The sequence below is a fragment of the Dasypus novemcinctus genome, chromosome 11 (genome assembly GCF_030445035.2).
Source record: "Dasypus novemcinctus isolate mDasNov1 chromosome 11, mDasNov1.1.hap2, whole genome shotgun sequence".
Lineage (NCBI taxonomy): Eukaryota > Metazoa > Chordata > Mammalia > Cingulata > Dasypodidae > Dasypus > Dasypus novemcinctus.
The window spans coordinates 43570101-43592445 of NC_080683.1; the positions used below are offsets into that span (position 1 = coordinate 43570101).

Consider the following 22345-nt stretch of genomic DNA (forward strand, 5'->3'; position numbering starts at 1 on the left):
TCTCCAAGTTGCCAGAAAGTTTGGGTACTTACTATTAGTGAGTAGAGGTTTGGGCTAGTGATTTTTAGAAATGGCACAATGTGTGGATATTCAAAGTCCAAGGAATGGTCATGAAAATGGATGCTGAATGGAGAAGATTTGGGAAGATTGAGATATGAAAAGTTCAGCATTCTGAATAGACCATCCATGAAGATGTTGAAGATAATTTTCCAGATTAACAGGTTTTGGAGTAGAGAAGAAGACTGTGAGCTCATCTTTAATAAATGAAAATGAATTATCAGGAGGTCAGTAGAAAATTTTAGAAGAAAAGAAAGAGACAATTATGGCAAGATGGTGTAAGCCAAAGAACAGAAGATATTTTAAAAGTGGAAAGGAGAATAATGATCTGGGAGTTGGATCTGGATCAAGGAAAATATTGAGTATATCTCCTGACACTGAAGAACATAGGAAATAAGGAAGGACCAGGATCTACACTGGTCATGCTAAATAGAGCCCTAATGGATATTAATAGTACCTTCCATTGTTGGGAGAAAAAATCTGATAATGTATATAAAGCATTTAGCAAAGGCGAGGGACACATAAAATGCTCAGTAAATATTATTGTTATTATTAAAATGTTGAGCTATTTAAAGGAGATGTGATTGTCACAATTTTACAGATGAGGAAGTATTTGCTCAGAGAGATTGAGTAACTTGCTCAAGTTTGTAGGGCTGATTATTGCCAGAGCAAGGAGTCAAATTCCTGTACTCCTGTACCAGGTTTCCCATTTGCCTGCAACAGGTATGGCACTATGCACGGAAGTGAGAGTCTTATCTAGGGTTGGGCTATGTGAGGATGGATTGCCCATCTCAAATTCCCCATCTCAAATCAGCAAGAGGATATGGCGAAAGGAGTTGCAGAGGTTAAAGTCAGAGCATTCTATGAAGGCGTACTTGTTTAAATCCAACTGTTCATGTCACTTTGGCTTAAAGGAATATTTTAATGAAATATAATTAATAAATACTAAAATATAGTAAATGTGTTTTCCAACTTATTTAAATGTTTAGTGTTTACAAAATAATCTGTTAGCAATTATTATCCAAATCAATTTTCTACTTGGAATGTTTTCAGCTTTGTAGGTAAATTAAAGTAATTTTTAAAATGTATTTTAGGTATCTATATTATTGGATATGTAGTCACATAATAAAATAGGATTGACAAATTCAGGAAAGTTTATGTTTGATAAGGCCATATCTCATGTTTCTAACATGCCATTATGGTTTCAATTTTAAGTCAATTCAATTTATCATATTCTTTAAGGCAGAGATATATCATAAATAGAGGAGGATCTCATTCCTACACTGGATTAGGGAAATGGCATTAACACTGATACTTCAATCTACAAAGTACAAACTCTAGGCACTTTCAGAAGAATAAAGCTAATAAATAGCTAAGGCATCTGAGAAGGAAACTTTTCTTATCTCACAGAATCAAAACTAAAGATGTCTGAAGTAATTAATCAACACAAAGAAAGAAACTGGAAGAGAACAAAATGTGGAGAAACTATGCTCAAACATTGCCAGTTAAGTATTCTGAGTTTGATGAATATAGAAGGTGATCAGAAGAATGCAGAAGAGGCCATGAACTCTGATTTTGAATCAAGACAAGTATTGGAACACTCGAAGAAAGAATAAGAATATAAACTTCGTGATCTGACCAACCAGAAGAACTAGGGTGATGTACCTTCTTTTCAATTTAAATGCAAAGACATTCCCAAATATTGAATTCCACATGAAATAAATGACAATAGTGGAACCTTACCAAAAATCAGATTAAAATAGGTATTTGGCTGAATTTGAGCCAAAATCTGATATCCAGTTTCAGCCAAATACTTTCAGTGAAATCTCTTGAGAGACAAATGTTCTTTCATGCCAGAAAGACTATATTTTTGCAAATTACTATAAGTGTGTATAAATAGGGTAACCATATAATTTATCATCTAATGTAGGACACTTTTAATAGCGAAGGGAGAGACTATTGATGCTAAATGCCAGTACACCAGGCAAAAATTCAGATGGCCATGGACAAACTGGGACATCTGATCATCTTATATATAAACCATTCTGGTATAATAGATTATGGTGGTTTTCATATAAATAGTGTTGAAGCATATAGATGCACTGTGATGGCCATTTAAGTCAAAACTATAGGAAAAGAATGTACTGGTTATTGAAGATTTCATCTCAAGGTATTGAAGATACCCCAAACTAACTCATTTTTAAGTTTTTAGAGATTAAAATCACTTAATTTAGCAGGCACAGATTTTCTACTTGCCTATTCTTGAAGAAGAAATTAGCTAGCACTTTGTCCTTCGCTATTAGATGAATGTTCATATGTACACCAATTTCTGTTGGTTATACACTGGTGAATTCTTCACTTTTCTCATTGTGGAAAGAGCAACAAAGGCTTCTTCAACTCTCATGTCAAAATTTGATGAAAGCAATCATCAACAGAAAATTTTCTCTCTTTAAGACTGTGGTAAGAAAAAATATTTTGGCCAAAGGGATCGGTTAAAAAATTAGATTAAAATACATTTCTCTTTCTGAGAGGGTAGGTGATGACTGAGATTATAATGGCAATGACAACAACAACAACGCAACGACAGGTACTAATCTTCTGTGCCACAACTTTTGGTATATCTACCTTGGGAGTTTGCTTGCTAATTTAAGTGCTGATAAGTTTGATTTTATGGAGGTGAATTTGTATAAGTACAGTTTTCTTGGGTTTTGAAATATGGCTTTAAACCCCTCCATAATGGATGAGATTCCTGACAAAAGGGGAGACACTGAGAGACTTCACCTTGGTTCCCACCAACAATATTAGTCAACTCATTTATTTATTCCCCCACTGATTCCACATAGTCTTATGGAGCCAAGAGAAGGAGAACATAAAGATGATTGAGACTCAGGTTTATTTTTTAAATTTACTTTTTTATTTTTTAAAAAGATACTTAGATTCCATAAATTTTACATAAAAAATATAGGGGATTCCCATATGCCCCACTCTCTACCCCTTCCACACTTTCCCACATTAATGACATCCTTCATTAGTGTGGTACATTTGTTACAATTGATGAACTCATTTTGGAGCATTGCCGCTAAGCGTGGATTATAGTTTACATTGTAATTTACACTTTTGCCTGCACAATTTTGTAACTTATGGCTAGATATATAATGGCCTATATCTGTCATTGCAGTGTCAATCGGGACAATTCCCAAGTCTTGAAAATGCCCCAATATTACACCTGTTTTTCCCTCTCCCTCCCCTCAAAACCTCCAGTGTCAGACTTGTTTTGATTAAGGTGCCCAGGTAATATATGTCAGTCACCATTTCCCATAGTAATTCTAATAAATGGAAATCACTGTTAATTGTTCATTATGTTCCTACCCTGGAGAGCTTTACTCACCTGCTACTAATTTCTACTGAGACTTTATAATTCCTATATTTGCATTCTACAAGAATTTCTTGAGAACCAACTTGATTGTAAACTTCTGGAAGTAAGGCCCTTGTCTGATGCACTGTTGTAACTTTGCATTTCCACACTGGCTATATATAGCCACATTGGCTAATAGTGACAGGCACCTGGTAGAATGAATATATCATCTAAATTTCTACTCCTCTGTGTGAATAATCAAGAGATGACCTGATACCACTCTTGAAAAAAGCAATAAAGAAGAGAAAGGGAGCTACTAAATGTTAAGCACTTAGCTAGTTGCTTTAAATATGTCTTCTCATTCAATACTTCTCTTCAACTTTAGTGTAAATGTTTTTAAACGCTTTTCACTGATGAAGAAACGGAAGTTCAGAGAGGTTAAATGATTTGGCCAAGATCATAAAATCATTGGCAGAATTGGAAATTCAAACTCAGTTTTATTTCATCTTGAATATATGTTGTTCCTGGGGGGCAGGTTATGATTTTAAAAGAATGAAGAAAAGCATTGATTTTAGTATTTTCACCAATTGCTTGATTAGAAGAAATAGGAAATCTGGCTAGTCAGCAGCACTTATGAAAAAGTGAAAATTTAAAGGACTACAAGCTTATTAATGGCATACTCATAAGTGACATGACTATCCAAAAAGTTAGACCAATTGTAAGTTGTACAAGTAAAATAATGACTCCAAAGCACTTATTGAGCATTTAGTAAGTGCCAGGCACTGATCTACATTTTTAAGTCATATTCTTTATACCATAATTCAGGAGGGCTAATGAAAAACTCAACTGTCCAAAGGCATGTGAGCAGAATGATCAGAACTTTAGGTCATGTTACACAATTACTGGTTGGAAAAATGGGGAAGCTGTACTCTGGAGAAGACTGAAGATGGCGTATTAGCTGTCCCAAATAGTTACTAAGGGTATTCAAACACATGTATCCATATTGAAGCAATTCCTCCATTTGATAGGAAATCAACTAAACTTTTGTTGTTGTTTTTTTTTTCATCTTGAAGATATTAGGAATTTTTGTATCCATAAATATCATCTTCTTCCTTGAAAAAAGGCAGGCTTGGGAAGAAAATATATAAGAGCTCATTCCTTCTTGAAAGTTTAGAAAGAATTTCTCAGGAGAGAAACTGTCAATTCTCTCCTCACCTTTGCTAAGTTAGATATTCAGTAGGAAATTGTTGTTCAAACTTGGATCCTCTCAGTATTGATTCTTTTATATCACCAAAATTCAGTCTCCAAGTTTCCAAGGACAACTTACATGTTTTGGAAAGGATTGTGTATTTGTTGTTGCCTTTCTCAGCAACAGGAGGGCATCCTTAATGCCTATCATTGGACCAGGTGCTGATCACAAGCTCCTTAAATACAGTAAGATATGGCCAGGTGTTTTTCTTACCTGGGATCAGTGTTTCTTGAGAAGTATGAGCCAGAGATTAAGACATGAGTACACGATGATAGTGAGCACCATTAAAGGAATTAGAGCAGATAATCCATTTGTAGGCTGCAGAGAAGTACGGTTGTGACAAATTAAAGAGTTACTGTGCTGGGGTATCTTGGAGGAGAACAGGATACATTGCAGAACATTCCTAGTGAGGGCGAGCTAAAAAAGACACTGGATTGAAGAGTACAATGTACCCAGAAAATTCAGACTGTTGGAGGTGCATGTGTATGTGTGTGTGTATGCATCAAAATTATCTAAAAAATTACAGTGTTGTAGCTGGGAACATTTGAGTAGTTCACGGGAAAGATATGGTGGCAGGGGAAAAAGAAATGTATCCAGAGGGTGTTCCAGCTGCTGTTCAGGACATTGTGGATGCTCAAATAATATTAATGCTCGATGATGAAGATGGTAGCGAGGATGATGATGATTCCATGCAACCCATGGAAAAACAGGGTTGGGTAGGATGACACAGACTAGGGACCTGGAGAGGGAGGATGACTCACGGGTGAGGGGTACCTGGGGATAAAGCGATGTAGCGAGCACACTGGCGAGCGTGGAGGGAGCGGCTGGGGCACGCGTGGCGCGGACCTGGGGAGTGGGCGGGTGGGCGCCCGTGGGCGGAGCGGCTCCGGGACTGAGTGGCTGGCGGCTCTGTCTGCGAGAGCAGCAGCAGCATCACCCGGGAGCGAAACATCGGAGACTCCGCCTAACTGACACCCAAACTCTCGCTCTCCCTCCCGCAGCCCCAAACTGGAGGCAGCCGAGCCTGGGAGCAGCAGCGGCGGCGCCCGCGGCCGCCCGAGCCCCAGCCCCGCCCCCGCCCCGCGCGCCCGGCCCGCGGCGCCCCGCTCGGCGGAGCCCGGCGCGAGCCCTCGCCCCCTCGCCGCGCCCGCCCGCCCCCGCCGGCCGAGGCTGGGCTGCGGGAGGCGGCCGGGCGGCCCCGAGCCTCGCTAGGGCGACCAAAACAAAGGCAGCATCCGGGGCTGGGTGGACGCAAACAACCATGAAAGCTGGGTTCTCTCTCTCCGGCTCTGCTGCTGCTGCGGCCGCGGCTCCTCCTCCCCCTGCCGCCGCCGGGAGGGCTCCGCTGTGAGGGGGAAGCAGGGGCGCAGCTGCTGGGCGTGAATCCGAAAGGTGAGAGGGAGAGAGAGCAAGAGGAGGGGGCGGGCAGGCCACGAAAATGTCCTCGGCCGTGGGGCCCCGCGGTCCTCGCCCACCCACGGTGCCTCCCCCGATGCAAGAGCTGCCGGACCTGAGCCACCTGACCGAGGAGGAGAGGAACATTATCATGGCAGTGATGGACCGGCAGAAGGAAGAGGAGGAAAAAGAAGAAGCCATGCTCAAGTAAGCCACCCCCAGCCGCGCCATCCGTGCCTCCGTGCCTCCATCCGTCCATTCACCACTCACTCACCCAATCCTCTCGGCTGAGTGTGGGGGAGGGGCGGGCGAGGGTGCTGGGTGCGGGCGGAGGCACCCGCCTTGGGGCCAGGGGCGCAGGGCTTGAGTGGGGAGGAGGTTGGTCCTGAGGAAGAAGGGAATGGCACAGAGCCGGGAGAAGATGGCTTGAAATCGGGTGCATAGGAAGATTGGGTGGACACGGGCCACCCTGGTGGTGGGATGTGCAGAAGCTGAGGAGAGCTGATCCCACCCAAGTGGAAGGGCCCTGGGCTGAGAGCAGCTTAGGGGGCAGGGGATGAGTAGAAGGGGAGGTGGGATGAAGAGATGCTAAGAGCAGCTCCTTTTCTCTTGTTGGAGTTGTTTAGCAGGTTGGGATTACCCCAATCAAGGGTGCCAACATTTATATAATAAAAATGCCTATTTTTAGTGTTCATTTTGGTACTCATTCATCTCGCAGAACAAGGTTGGGTCTTTTTTTGGGCAGTTGCCATCTTTGGTAACCTGCCTCCCCCGCTTTTTCTTTTACCTTCTATTTGCAGTCTTCCACACAGAATACCTGTGTAAAGATAAATTTTCTCACTCATATGGAATGCATTGGCAATGCAAAGTTTGGAATAAAGGGAGAAGCTGATGGGGACTCTGGCCTGATTAAAAATAGAGGTTCCTCTTTACTGGTTTCCTGGAGACCTCTGAGGCCGGCTCAGTTCCTCGTGGAAGCAGTACAATAGGGGACTGAATAATTGCAGCCTCCCCTTATTTAGAGCCCATCAGCCCTTCAAGGGCTCCCTGTCTGGTGCCACATTTTCCTGGGGTTAGGGAGATGGAGCTCATTGCTGGTGGTGCAAGAGTGTGTGACACTGATAGTGCTGCTGCTTGCCTTAGCCTCAGCCAAAACTGCTTAGAAGGTGCTCTCATTGAGAGTGGGCTTCCTGCTCTTTACCATCAACCATGGAGGGAAGCTGGAGGGGATTTCAACCTGCCTTTCCTTGGGAGGTCTTCATATATTCAGGAAAGTTTTCAACTCTGGTGTAGGGGAATTTAGAGACCCTAACTGGAAATAATTCCTTGGTGTCCTGCACGTAGGCCAGAAGGTATATTTGGGGACAAGGGATTGGTATGAAGAGCCAAAAGGAACCTGTTGCATCTGGAGTTAGCTGATAGTAAAGAAGGGACAGGGAGGAACAGGGGTGACACCCAGGTGCAGAGCACACCTAGCACAGCCTCTCCCCCACCCCTAAGATTACCTCCTCAAGAGAAGATGCTGTCATGGAAGGTTTCTTCTGCTTCCCCTCAGTGCAGCAATGTCTAACAGGAAAGGAATAGAAGGAGGCTGATGGGTCCCCGACCAGTGTCAGTGCCACCACTGGGGGAGGAGGATGTGTGTGGCAGGTCACAGAAAAAGAGTGGAATTCTAGACATTCCTGCCCTTACATTGTAGACTCAGAAAGGAACCATTACCTTCAAAGGCCAGAGCTGGTCTGGTTCTACTAAAAGCAGCAGGTTTCTGAAGTCCCTGCTCCTCATCAAAAAACAAACAAACCAAAAACAAACAAACAACAACAAAAAAAACTTTAACCTGTCGGTTTGAGGGAGGCAGAACTCTTGTTAATCTGCTGCCTGTCCCTAGAGGAACAAAGACGTCCCTGGTGCTGCAGGCTTCCCCTCTTCTGAGACTGGAAGTAATGGATGGTGTCTGATGGTGCTGCTGTTTGTCTGTCTGGTTGTCAGTCTGTCTGTCCTGACTGGTTGCAGTTTTTCCCACCTGTCTGGACACTTTTCTGCTGGTCAGGATTTACGGTTTGCTGCTGTTCCTTTTGGTGTTTGCTGCAGATAGCTGGTAGATGGAGGCCTCCAGCAGCCACTGGAAAATATCAGCTACTGCTTGACAGTGTCCGGATAGGAAGGGGAAGGCACAGTGCAAGTAGTGGCCATCACGACTCTTCATTGGCTGTTTCAGGGATGGTGGAGAGTGAGTGATTTTAAGTGGGAGAGGGTGAGTTTTAGGACAGAATCCCAAACCTGCTAATTTCCTAAGGACAACAATGATAAGATTATAAGAATTTATGTGGGCAAATAAAAAATTAGGAGGACCATCCAACTGTTCATGTGTAAAACATCTATTCCACTGCCGTTCCTGTGACTGCTTTCCACTTGCTTGTAAATATTGTTCCCTATTGCAAGGATTCATAAAATAGTCTAGTAGTGATGTAGTTATACAACAGCCCTCTATAATTTCAGTCTCTGCATTAACTTTAACAGTCAGCCTCTTTGCTAATGCCTTGGCCTTTTGAGCATTGGCAGATTGGTGAGTTTGCAGCCACGTCAGCATGTGATATTGCCCACAGTTAGTGGAGCAGTGCTGTACATTTTGTCAGAGGGCACTTTATTTCCTAAAATATGGGGACGATGAGGCTTATTCAAATGACACATATATGTGGGCACCTAATGACATGTATGTATAGGTGGTGGAACTTTCTAAACTTTGCATAAAAATAAGTTGGGAAATGCACACTTTTCACAGGACTTTAACATTTGATAAATCAGATAGACATTTTTGCAGTAATGCTTGCTCCATCATATCACATATCTGAAAATATTATTTTCACAAGAGACTCTACAAAATGAAAGTTCTGATAATGGAGCAATTAGACTTTAAATTCACTTTTGTCATCACTGCAGAGCCATCACTTTGGGCTACCTATTGTGCCTGGTCTCACTTTACAATGTATAAAAGTAGGTGTTAATAGAAAATAGAAAACTGGTGAGTGAAAATGCCAAAGCAGTATTACAAAATATCAGTTAAAAGATGTTTATATAGCTTTATCAGCCTTGATTGTAAATTACTACTTGAATTATGTTTTGGTAATGTCTTTAAATAAATGTCAGTGGGAAAAAGTAAACAGGCTACTTTCATCACAAGATTTTAGAAAAACTTTCTTCAAGAATATAAAGTACTTGTCATAAAAAGAATACATTTTTACTGGCAAAAACACATGTTTTAAACACCATTTTCATCTAAGTAGAAATAGTTGACTCCTACAAATTATTTTTAATGACTGATTTAACTGTCTACAAATAAGACCCTTTTTTTTCAATCTCAGAAAGTTTTTTGGTGTATGTGTGTATGTGTGTGTATGTGTTCTGGAGGCTTTCCTAAACATAACTTCCTCAATGAATGCTCTTAAACTGTCACCAGACACCATGAATCAATATATTATATGTGTTGGGAACTGCATTTTCTGAGGTCTATATCAGAGAAGAACTCATTAGATCTAAAATATTTCTTTTTTATTAAGGCTTCATAGAGAAAGGAGTAAAAGAAGAGGAAAAATTGAAGTAGAGCGTTGAAAGGATGGTTTGAGGATATGAGCTGAGAGCCATATAGATATTAATAAAAATAATTAACATTTATTGAACATTTACTTCATGCCAATCATTAATTCTAAGAAATTATTTGATCTATTCTTAAATAGTCGAACCATGCTAATGTTTCACATACACACATATAAGTAAGTATAGGTTAAGTCAGGTACTATAATACTCAAAATCTCATCTTAGACTTGTAGAATTTCAATAATTTCCTAAATGGATTCATATAACATGGCCCAATGAGAACTTGATTCTATACCTTTTATTCTAAGTCCAAATATCTGCCCATATACTATATTCTTTCTACCAAGAAGAAGCTTCCATTTCATCTACATCTTCCTTAAGTGAATTTCTGGTCTTTACTCATTTTCGAGAAGTGGTTTGGCAAGCGGTTAGGCTGATTCAGAGAATCAGCTGCTGATTTTTATAAAAGGGTCCAGAGCTTTACAGATACTCATGATAGAACATTCTGTGGATGGAGAAAAAGGGAATTGTCTCCAGTTCAAAGATAATAAACAGCTTTATGGTATAGTGGAAAGACCATTAACTCTGGAGTCAGGCATTGCTGGGTTCTAATTCTAGTTCTGTCACTTACTATCTGTGCAAACATGGGCAAGTAAATTCGATTGGGGTTATGTGACCTTTCATTTTCCATCTGAATTCTGAAACCCATGACGTCAATTGATTTGTGAGAGTATTGACTTTGGACTTCTCAAGCTCGCCATAACAGTAAGCGTAGTATTCACTTTTCAATCATTTGAAAATCTCCACTTGAGAGAAGAGACAAAAAGTTGGATGAATAGGGGAACTCCTAACTTCAACTCTTCCTCCCACCAACCAAGAAGAGTATTGTGGTCTAAAATGTATCCATAAGACTCATTATGAAAGACCCCATTTAGCAACTGATAAAAGAAGGAAAAGTGTTCTGGGGAAATTGGTATGCGGTAGGCATAGACTTACCACATGTACAGGTATCATATTTTCATTGAAGTTTGCAAAGATTTTCAAGTCTTATGTCCAAAAAGATTCTGTCATTTTGCTGACTCAGGATGGGTGAGAAGGGAAAGGGGAAAGGCAGGTAGTGGAGAGAGAGGGGGGATAGATGTGAACAGGTGTCTACTTGTTTCATGATGCTGTATAAAGTGGAAAAGACTGGGGAAAAAACTTGCTTTTTCACCCATGATCTAGTAGTCTTTACACCATTAATAGATAGGGTCAAAATAAGGGACAGTTAATCCTGGACTCTATTGGAATTCTTCACTTTTAATAGCAACGTATCTTAGTTAATGTGCATACCCACAACTGAGTTCCCAAATGCTCATGGAAGAAATGTAGAAAAGACAAACCTGAAAAATGAAAGATGCTGTGAGTTATCAGGAGGACATGAGCCGTAACCACTAGTTTCACATTTTTTTCAACCATGTTTGACTTTTCTTTTAACTTATATGCATTCCTTCTTAACCTGAAGTGAAGAAGGTACCATGTAAATAATAGACTTGTAAATTAGAAGTAGCTTATAGATCTAGTATGAATTATATATGCTACAGCTGGCTCAAATAATAAAAATATAACACCTTGGGGGAGGTATGTGCTTAATTTGTTAAATGGGGAGAACAATTTATGTCAGACCAGTGCAGTTAGCTTCCTGAAAAGATAAGTAAATATAAATTCTGAAATAATACTATTTTTCCACACCTTTAATAAGCAGAGCAATGAGGTGGCTACACCATGGATTATAAACAAAGTCCATTGGATTGCATTTCACTTATCTTCATATACTTTTCATATTTTTAAATAACTTTTTATATTTGGTTCCATGATGTAAGTTGGATATTTTTCATATGAATGAAGTTTAACCATGAGAGTTGAAGTCAGTCTCCATGGCACTTAGAGTAACAGAATCCAGGACCCATATATATTGACCCCACATCATTAGGGTTCTTTTAAGCCTTTTAAAAAATTCCTCAAGCTTTGGATGGTATGGTTTGTTTCCCTCATCTATTGGTGAAGGAGACTAATGTTTATTGAGTACCTACTATACATCAGGCATTGGACTGGGCATTTTAAATATCTTCCTCTGTTCCATGCTCTCTTACTTGAGGAGAAGTCTATCTTGTCAGTTTTCTGTGATTTTTCTAATATTAGTAAAACACCACAGTTAGGTAGGCACCTTTCTGATGCTTTGCTCAGGATCTTTGATCCTGGTTTTCAAAACCCACAAGGAAGAAGAGAAGAACTTTGGTTAGTGGCATTATTTTACCCTTTTCTGAGTACTGTTTTTGCTTACCACTTCTAACTGCATGTGACTCACTTACCCTGGATGTGCCTGGGACTTTTATGATCTAGCTGCTCTTTTGCTCATGCTGTTCCCTAATACATTAGCATTTTCCTACTGTTCTCCTCCACCACCAGGTTATCACTTCTCCCTCCTATGGTTCTAGATTGTATTTATTAGGTAGGGTATTTCTAACAAAGTATCATATGATGTTAAACTGAACAATAAGGTCATTTCATGTGTTAGAATTGGAACAGACCTTGGGCTTCTTGGATAACAGCCTAACTTTTGCTTCGTCCCTACTTTAAACCTGTCATGGAGGGAAAGAGTGGTGGACTTGATTCTGGTCTTAATATTACCACTTTCTATAGGTTTGAATATAAGCAATTTATTAACTCATCCAAATCTCAGTTTCTTCATGTGCAAAGTAGAATTTATAATGCCTGCTATGAGACTTTGGCAAGAGAGTGGAGGCACCTTTAAGCTGCAAATTGCTGTACCAAAGAAAGATGCCATTATTACCTGTACTCTTGAAAACACTAGAAGAATCTTACAATCATCTTTTCTTTGTTTGTCATAGCTACTGGGTGTCCTATGGAAATGAGAACTTGTATAAGGCTCCATCATCATATCACACTAATGGTGCACTGTGGCCAGGGCTTTAAATACTTGTATGAAAATTAGACCTTCCATGGTAAGAGGTTTAAGGAAGAATAAGAATCCAGGGCTTGAGCTGAGTTTACATGTTCATTCTCTGTATTCTTCCTTCTTTCTCATTAAATGACCGACGATATTACCACAAAGAGCAATGTGGGAAAAATGATAAAGTTTAAAACTGGTGAAAGGTAACCCTGTTTCAGAATAAGAGAAACTAGCGTTAGGTTGATTTCCCCATTGTTTAACAGAAAAAAATTTGGAGAAACAGTCTGATGATTTTAGTGTCACTGGAATTAATAAATTATTCATTTTCAGCATTAGCTGAATAAGGGGCCATGTACTTGTTAAGTACCATGTAGTTGTTTCTCTTTCATGTCAGTTTACTATTGAGGAATATAATAAGCTGTATGTGTTAAGGTTTTTTAAAGCTTCTGTACGGGATGGTGTAGGTTTTCTGCATGTGTATTCTCATACTCTTACATTAGTCTTATGTACACTTAATTTTATCTGGGCCAGCTATTTGTGAATGGCAAGACAGGGGCATACTACAGAATTGACTTTAGATTTTCCTCTCTCTGTTGCTATCTTATGAAAACTTCCCATGCACATGAATGTCTATTTAAATACAAAAGAGAATTATTTTAAGAGGTGACCATACATGTTGGCTTGCCCAGTACTGTACCTGTTTATGCTTCTTTTGTTACTATGATTACAACTAGTACCACTTTCTCTCAGTTTTGTGTTGTCTGGACAATAACTTATATATTCTTCCCCTTTATTTTTCTTGCTTCCCCAACCCCAAATTATTCATTTAACATTTGAGAAAAGCAAACAATCGGCAATCATGAAGTATATCCTAGCAATAAGTATTGCAGGCAAGTTGTGGTTATCGAATCTTCAAAATCATTGTTACTGAGGATGAAATGCTACATTTTATGGAGCACTGGTGGAAAGTGGTCTCTTTTGGAAAAGTTGAATTTAAAATTCCAAAAAAAAAAAAAAATTAAAAGTATCTGAATTGTAACTGTAATGTACAGGACTCTATGGGAATCCTCCTTTGGGCATTGAAAAAGAGCAACCTGCAGTTTAGAGAAGACATCTTTGATATGAGAATGTAATATTAGTTTTTAGAATGTAATAGTTTGATAATTCCTCTAAAGTTTAGATAATAAAATAAGTTAATGGTATATAAGGTAATTTCATGCACTCTGTAAGTAATTAATGCACTTAATTATAATATTAGCTATTTTAGAGAAACACAATGAACTAAATGGATTTCTTTATGTAATATAGAATACAATACTTTACTAACAATTTACATATTATTTAGTATATTTTTCATATTCCTTCTCATTATAACAGGTAATTATTGTCAGAAAGATGCTATTATATTTACTATGTGAATTGTAAACCAATTACAGTAGCTGTATGTCATATAAATGTCTTACATTCTTTAGTTTCTTTTAATGGATTCTCATGCATAATATACATATTCACAAATGGAAACTAGTTTGGTAGTAGTTACTGATAAAGTTTCCTAGGCTTTATATTTTCAACTTATATTTTTGTTCTCAAAGCATTATTAACAAACATAATAATTATTTATTAGGGTGGATAGCTCTTTTCACTTTAATTTGTGTGGTTTTCATTTTGGAAAAATTAGGCAGATGGCATGTGAAATATCTAAGGTATGTTTAAATCAGTTTATCAACTTTCTTTAAATATAGGACAGTATATATCCAAATTTAGGAGTTCTATCCATATCAGAAAGATTACTTAGTATATTGGTAGAAAGAGTAGAAAGAGATGAAAACAAAAGTAAAGTAACCAAATGGCTTTTCCTTTTATATTTCACATAGCTTAGGAGATTTATTTTCTTCATTTATCACTGTATTGTAATATATTGAAGCTTAAGTCTTATTTTATAACCCTTTTTTTTTTCCTGGGATAAAATGGCTATATCTTACATCCTAGTATTTGAAATAAAGGGATATTGAAATGAGCTGGCTTGTTTATTTTTGGATATTAAGAGCAAAACTTGTAAAAAAAAAAAAGACTCTCCTTTTATACTCTTCATGATCATCTTGATAATTTTCAGAACAAAATAATTCAGAAAAATATAGTGAAGTCTTCTTATAATTAAGCTGGCTATTTCAGTTTAAAGATGTCCATGTACCCTAGACCAAATGTAGCACCTAATACGTAGCAACCTGTAATAAAACTTGATATTAGTCTGTAAAATATTATGGTCTGAATCTTATTTCAGACATAGACTTTAGAAAGAGAGTTCACTGTATTTAAAACTTCGAGGCATAAACTGTAATAGTCACTATGAGGTAGAATTAAGATTGATCAGTCAAGTGGTTTTTAGTTCCTGCCTGTCATTTATGCAGCATGGTTAAAGGCTCTAGGATGGCCACGTACAGTAAAAAACATAGTCCTAATCCACAAGAAGCACCTGCCTTTTTTTGGAAGGTAGTGCAAGTTGTACAAAAGATGAGACATATACTTTAAGGAGACTAAATACTTAGCAATACAAAATATTTTTGAAGTTCTTTCTTGTCTTCATTTCTATAATTCTATTTCCTCCTGATATTCCTTCTACTGATCTAGATGGTCCTATTCATTCCTCTTGTGAATGTCTAATGTTGGCCTTCTCAGGGATCCTATTCTTTTCCTTCTACTCCCATTTTATTAGTGCTTTCTGGTTAATCTCAAACATACTCATGTTATCAGCCACACTTATACATCAATGAATTTCCCCAAAATATTTTTACATAAGACTTTTCTACCAAATTCTGGATTCATGTACCTAACAACCTGTTAAATGCCTCTACCTGGTTGGCCCTATAGACACTGCAAACTTAAAATGACCCAACATGAATTTCTTGACTTTTTCCCTAAACTCTCTGCTTCCTCTATACTCCATCTTTGTGGATTGCATCACCATTGCAACTTCCCATTCAATCGATTAGAAAATCCGACAGAGTCAATCTTCTTAGAAACCTTTGAATTTCTCCCTTATTTTCCAATTTCATTGCTATTACCTTAATGTAGGCTCATCACTACTCACCTGGGTGCTTGAAATAGCTTCCTGCCAATGATTAGCCCTCCCTCCATTTCTTCTCCACACTGCTGTCAGAGTCATCTTTCTAAAATTCATCTGATCATGTCTCTTCACTGAAACAACATTGCTATCAGAGTAAAGTTAAAACTTCATAGTCTGGGCCCTGCTAAGCTCTTCTTCAAGCGATCCAGGCACACCTCACTGCCAGAGCCTTACTAAACTAGTTCTGAAGTTATTGCTTCTTCACAACTTGGTGACTCCACCCCTGCTTTTTCCAGTCAGCCTCTCCTTTTAAACCTAACTAATATTTATCTGGCCTTTAAAATTAGCTCAGGTGACACCTCATCTGGTACATCTTCCCAGACTTCCCAGATCAATGTTATTATTAGTATTTGTTGTCTGTGAACATCTTCCTCATAACCTTTTCCCACAGTCTTCCCTCATTATAACATAAATTCCTGAGAACAGGATCATGTAAGCACAATGCCTTACACATAATAGGTGCCCATTTTTTTAAAAACCCTGAGTATGAATGAATGAACAGATTCAGAAGATGTCAACTGGAGGAGTTACCTAAGGTCCTGGCTAGATCAATAGGGGGTGAGTGGGTGGATGGAGTGGGACTGATACTCTTACCAAGGAAATTCTATCCTCATAAACATGAAAATAAGAATCAGCTGAGTATTTTTGGCTATTGAGAGAACTAGGTAAAAAAGAACATATGAGGAGAATATATTGCATATGATACATTACAAGGCGAAATTGAAATATAATTTTCTGATGGTCTCTTGGGCTCTTGATTTATCATTCATGGATTTTTGAATGGCATCATTGTTAAGGTGTTTAAATGCCAATGTGGGAGAGCATAAATAAAGCATTTTAAATAGCAACCCTTTGGGCAGCCATGCTTAATATTTCTTCTGTATTGAAACATCAATAACTTCAGTAACAGTGGGAAACTTAATATGTTTTCTGATTTGTATTTAGAAGTAGATTAGATGCTTATGATCATAAAGCAATCACATTGTATTGATTATATTTTTAATATTAAAAAAAAACCTTTGGCTATGTCATCCTCTATACTTAAACTACCTTAAGGCAGTTATCTGACATTAATCATGTTTGTTGTTCCATTGCCCAGCCTGTGACTTATACATAATAGGGACTCAGTAAGTGCTTGTTGAGCTGAATTGGACAATCTCTGCCCAGAACACAAAAGCACTGGTATTTGACATCTCACAGTTGAATTGAGTTGAGATATTGATGGGAGCTTAAAGAACATCTAGTACAGGGATGGCAAATACTCAGCACACTGGCAACCTCCTGTACCTAGAGCAGCATCAGTAAAAAATGGCAGATGCCTCAGAAACTTTCTCAGTTTAGTGCTCCTAGCCATCAACTGTTGAGAGCTGGCAATCAAGATGAAACATTTATCAACAAATATTTATTCCAACTCTAATTTTAAGAAGAGAAATTTGAAGTCCAGAAACTCAGGTTTCTAGGAATAAGCAAGGAATAAGACTTGAGTCTTTTGTCTCCTAGGCCAGTGATTTTTCTACTGTCACACTTTCTCTACATGGTTCCATTTTAACTTCCAACAAATTGGAGCAATTAATTTTTTAAAATTCTGGTTTGATTTGCCTGCTCTGTAAGATTACATCCTGTTTTAGAAAACTCCAGAAAAGCCTCTAATTACTTTGTTGATTTTGAGTTTGTTTATATTGAGTATTATTCAAAATAAGTGGATCATTGCTAGAGATTAAGAAATGTTTTCTTTAAAGATTCCCTTTGCAATGGTATGTGTTGCAATGATATTTAAGATGAACTAAGTTTTAATTGTGATGATTTTATTTTTAATTTTAATACTGGTCTGAAAATACAAAATTTTCAGTATGTAGTAATTTATTTATGATTCCAATTAGCTTTTACTACTATGCTTTTGAATTATGCATAAATAACCATCATGTTTGTTTGCTTTCACTTAGAAAATTCAGTTGGCTTTTATTCACTGTGGGAGAATAGCTTTCCTTTGTTCTTCATTTGTAAGTTTGGCTTCAACTAGACTGTTGGTCAGTGATCCAAGGAAAAAGTTAGTTGATGGAAAAAGACTGGTTACTGACTGTGCTGAAACAACTTGAAGCTTGTATACATACATCATGAACTTATATCTTCACCCACACATATCCACTTACCTCACTCATACATCTACACTTATAATCTCTTATACCCATACACCTGAAGACTTAAAACATTCCTTCCAGAAAGTCTTAAAGATTAATTTTGTCTCATTTATAGAAGTTGCATTACCTTTCCCACAGCTGTGTTTCCTTTGGCCTTCATGAAATAGGCAGTCCTACAGCCACGTTATCCCCCTGGCCTTGGCTGGTTGGACTAAGGGTGGATATTTTATCTAAGGCCATGCAGTTCATTGACTGGCCAAAGCCAAAGAAGATTCTCTTCCAAATTTGAAATAGTAAACAGAGGGTCAAAGTAAATGAGTGATCCCTACTCATAGAAGAAAAATGGATTGGGCCCTTATGACATGCCAAGCAGTCTGCTAGAATTAAAGATATGGTGGTCAGTTGAACTAGGTATGGCCCCTGCCTTCTGCAGGAGTAGGTATATTTTATTTAAATAACTTAAATTTAATTTAATATTTAAATAAACACCCATGTAAAATTAAAATCTATGATAAGTACAATACATGAGAATATATGATATTTCGATAAGATATTTCAGACCTAGTAATTTGACTAGGAACAGGCTGGCCAAGAAGTGTTCCCCACGAAAAGTGCAATGATGGTTGAGCTCAGATCTGAGGATAAGTAGGAGTTAACTAGGCAAATAGGGAGGAAAGAACCTGCAATGCAGAAGAACAGAGGATCTCTGGTGGGAGGAGGACTAGTGAGCCTGAAGAACTGAAAGAAAGCGGGTGCTGAGGAAGAAGAAAAAGTCAGGAGAAAGGCAAGAACAGTACGGCTTGAGAGGAATTAGGAGAGACAGGCAGAGGCCAGACAATGTGACTCCTTCTAGATCATGCTGTAGAGTTTTATCTTTATCCTAAGAAAAGAGGGAAACCAAAAGAGTTTTCTGTTTTTGTTTGTTTGTTTGTTTAGAACTTATTTCAACTTCAAAAAATAAAATAACAGAGAAAAGGCAGCTTAACAAATTACAGAAGCATTATACTAAAATTTCTGTCCAGTTACATTTATCTCATCTAGTCCTAAAAGCAAACTCAGTTGTTTCAGAAAGATACATAAATAAGCACAGAATGTTTAAATGACATAACCAAGATCTCCTTGATGCTTAAGCCTATTTATATGTGTATAGGCCAGTCCTAACAGAATAGCCTCTGAGGGAGAGAGATTAGATACATGGTCCTCAGTGGTGTTGGCAGAATGTTGAGATTTGAGAAGGATTTGGGAACAAAAGCTACAGATATTTTTGTTTTGAATGGATTGCATATGAGTTGACTTCTGGCTTGTGCCATTGGGTTTGGGGAGTATCTGGAAGGATAAAAGCGATCCTAAGTTTTATTTTGGCTATTTTGGCTTTTGTGGTGACTTTTCGCAATTCAAGAATGAGATCAAATAGGCTATAGGTCAGAAACTCAGATGAGAGGATGGGTCTGGAATATAAATTTGTGAAGTCAAATATGCACAGGTGACAGTGAAACTACAGATGAGGATGAGTGATTAGATTTAGAGAAGAAGAAAGCCTATGACTGAGCATTAAAGAACCTCTGCTTTTAAAAGTCAAAAGCAGATACTGACCCTGCAAAGACATCAAAGAATAAATGGCCAGAGAGGTAGGATTAAAAACCAGTAGAGCATTGTTTTCCCAAGTAAAAGTCAAGAGTATTTTAAGAAAGCTAAGGCACACTCACTAGGATGGCTAAAATGTAACATACCAAATGCTAGTGAGTATAAAGTGAGTGGGAGCATAATCTGGTAAAACCACCTAGGAAAACTGGCATTTTCTTAAAAAATGTAAATGTGCGTCTGTACTGTGACCTAGAAATTTCACTCCTAGATACTTACAAAGGAAAAATGAAAACGTATATCTACAGAAACTTTTGTATAAGAATTTCATAGCAGCCTTATTCATAATGGCCCCACATTAGAAATAGCCCACCCAGCTGTCGATCACAGATGAATAAATTTTAAAACTGTGGTATACTTATACAATGGAATACTATTTAGCAATAAACAAGGATAAATCGCTGATATAGGAACAACATAGACCAATCTCAAAAACATCATGCTGAGTAAAAGAAGCCAGACACAAAAAGTTCAAGCTGTATGATTCCATTTATATGAAGCTCTAAACATACAAAGCTAGTTTATGCTAGCCAAATCACTTGTGAAAGGAATGAGCAGTTAACTGGAAAGCAGCAGGAGAAAATTTTCTGGAGGGATGTAAAGTTCTTTATTTTTGATAAAGATGTGTTCTACACATGTGTAAGCATTTGTCAAAACTGATCACACTGTAATTTAAGATCTTTGCATTTTACTGTATGTAAATTATGCCTGAATTTTTAAAAATAATTTTGTTGAGACATCAAATATGATAAGAACTGAAAAATAGCTATTGGATTTAGTAACGTGGAGATAATTCATGACTTTAGAAAAAGTGTTTTCTATGAAGTGATGGAGCCAGAAGCTAGGTTGGAGTCATTAGAGTGAGGAAGGTAAATAAATACAACTAGTATACGCAAGGCTTACCAGAATATTGTCTAAGAAGTGAAAGAGAATGGAGAAAATGTGTGATCCAGTGTAGATTTCTTTTAAACGGAATATAAGTTTAATAAAACAAAGAGTATTTAAAAGTCAATGGAGGGAAGCGGACTTGGCCCAGTGGTTAGGGCGTCTGTCTACCACATGGGAGGTCCGCAGTTCAAACCCCAGGCCTCCTTGACCCGTGTGGAGCTGGCCTATGCGCAGTGCTGATGTGAGCAAGGAGTGCCGTGCCATGCAAGGGTGTCCCTGGCGTAGGGGTGCCGCATGCACAAGGAGTGCACCCCATGCACAAGGAGTGCACCCCATAAGGAGAGCTGCCCAGCGCAAAAGAAAGTTTAGCCTGCCCAGGAATGGTGCCGCACACACGGAGAGCTGACACAAGATGATACAACAAAAAGAAGCACAGATTCCCATGCCGCTGACAACAACAGAGGCGGACAAAGAAGAAGATGCAGCAAATAGACACAGAGAACAGACAACTGGGGTGGGGGGGAAAGGGAGAGAAATAAATCTTTAAAAAAAAGTCAATGGAAAGAATACAGTGAAAAAGATGGTTTGAATAAAAGAGAAAGGATGTATGTTTGTGACTGGAACGATGAGGGAACTTCTGACTTCTGGTTTCTATTTTTTCTGTGATTACCTTCTAAAAATTAGGGGAGTTGGAGAAATGAGGATGAGAAAGTTTGAAATAGTCAAATTGGAAATCAGGATTGTGAGGTTATTAGAGAAACAGATGATTACTTATCTACACAAGAAGTCATTTGGGCCTTGTGCAAGGTTAGTCAACAGAGAAGGAGAGATTGGCAACCAGTTGTGTGGTATTTGTTTTAGCAGCCAGGAAAGTAAATCAGGCATTGAGAGAAGAGTCGGTTCCTGATATCTCAGACCAAATCACTGTGAGGCCTCTTTGAAGATTTTTCTATGAAATCGTGATCTGAGTTTGAGCAGGTTTCTGTTTCTTTCAACCAAAAGAACTCTGAGTACGAGTTTTTTTCTTTTTCTACACGAAAGAATTAGATTAAGCCTGCATATGGAGTGTTCATATTAGGAAAGAAAAGATATTTCTAAATCAATAATTAATTCATACATTCTTATATATTATATTCTTATATAAAATCTCCATAAATTAGTACTGTTATCATCCAGGTAAATTGTCTCTCCCTGTTTTGCAAACATCTTTTATCCAGTTAGTTAATGTTTCTTGCCCTTTCCAAAAATGCCCATGTTAATTTTAACTTGAAAGCAATTGGCGATACAGAATAAAGCTGATGTGATTTTCTTCAGATCATTTACCTTCAGAGACAGACTGGTTGGTACCTACCATGTGATAGGAAAAGCTCTGACCACACTAGATTGACTTGTTTCCCATCCCCAAGTTGCAGGGCAGGTTCCCTAGAAGCAGACTCTGAAGTGGAGACTTTTGTGCAAGAAGTTTGACAGAGTTTTCAGGAGCCTCACTTGTGTGGGTAGGGAAGCAAAAGGTTGGAAAGAGGGAGGATTTGGGCTACAGGGTAATAATAAGGCCTCTCTTCATCCCCTGGAAACTCTGAAACTGATCATCAAATCCTTACTTTGACCTCTTACCAGATTCAGACCTCCCCAGGCATGAGACCCGACCTTAGGAGAAGTAGCTCTCTTCAGGCGAGTGCAATTTCTAGGGAGCTCTGACAGCTAAGAGCATCTCCAACTTTTCCAAAATACTTAAATTTTAGAAAAGTTAAGTATTTCTCAACTACATAAAAATGAAAGGTCACAGATTAAACATGAAGTCAACTGATAGAGTGAGCATAAACCTAAGTTTTGTTAACAAAATTCAATATTTAAGTCCTTGTCTAAGAGTATCTATAGTTTAGACTTCTCTTGAGAATTGATAACATCACCCAAATCTTAAATTATAAATCTATTTATAGAACACTTTCAA

General features: G+C 38.2%; 1 protein-coding gene across 50 annotated transcripts in view; it reads left to right on the top strand.

Annotated features, from left to right (window-relative positions):
• The first annotated feature begins 5743 nt into the window (after positions 1 to 5743).
• RIMS1 (regulating synaptic membrane exocytosis 1) overlaps positions 5744 to 22345 on the top strand; it is a 538768-nt gene continuing 522166 nt past the window's right edge. For 41 of the 50 annotated variants that reach the window (XM_058306992.2, XM_058306985.2, XM_058306986.2 and 38 more), the window contains exon 1: positions 5744 to 6263. In XM_058306992.2, coding sequence (XP_058162975.1) covers positions 6100 to 6263 — 164 coding nt within the window. In that variant the 5' untranslated portion in view covers positions 5744 to 6099. The remainder of the gene's footprint in view (positions 6264 to 22345) is intronic. The other 9 variants (XM_058307028.2, XM_058307031.1, XM_058307012.1 and 6 more) reach the window with 3 other exon arrangements.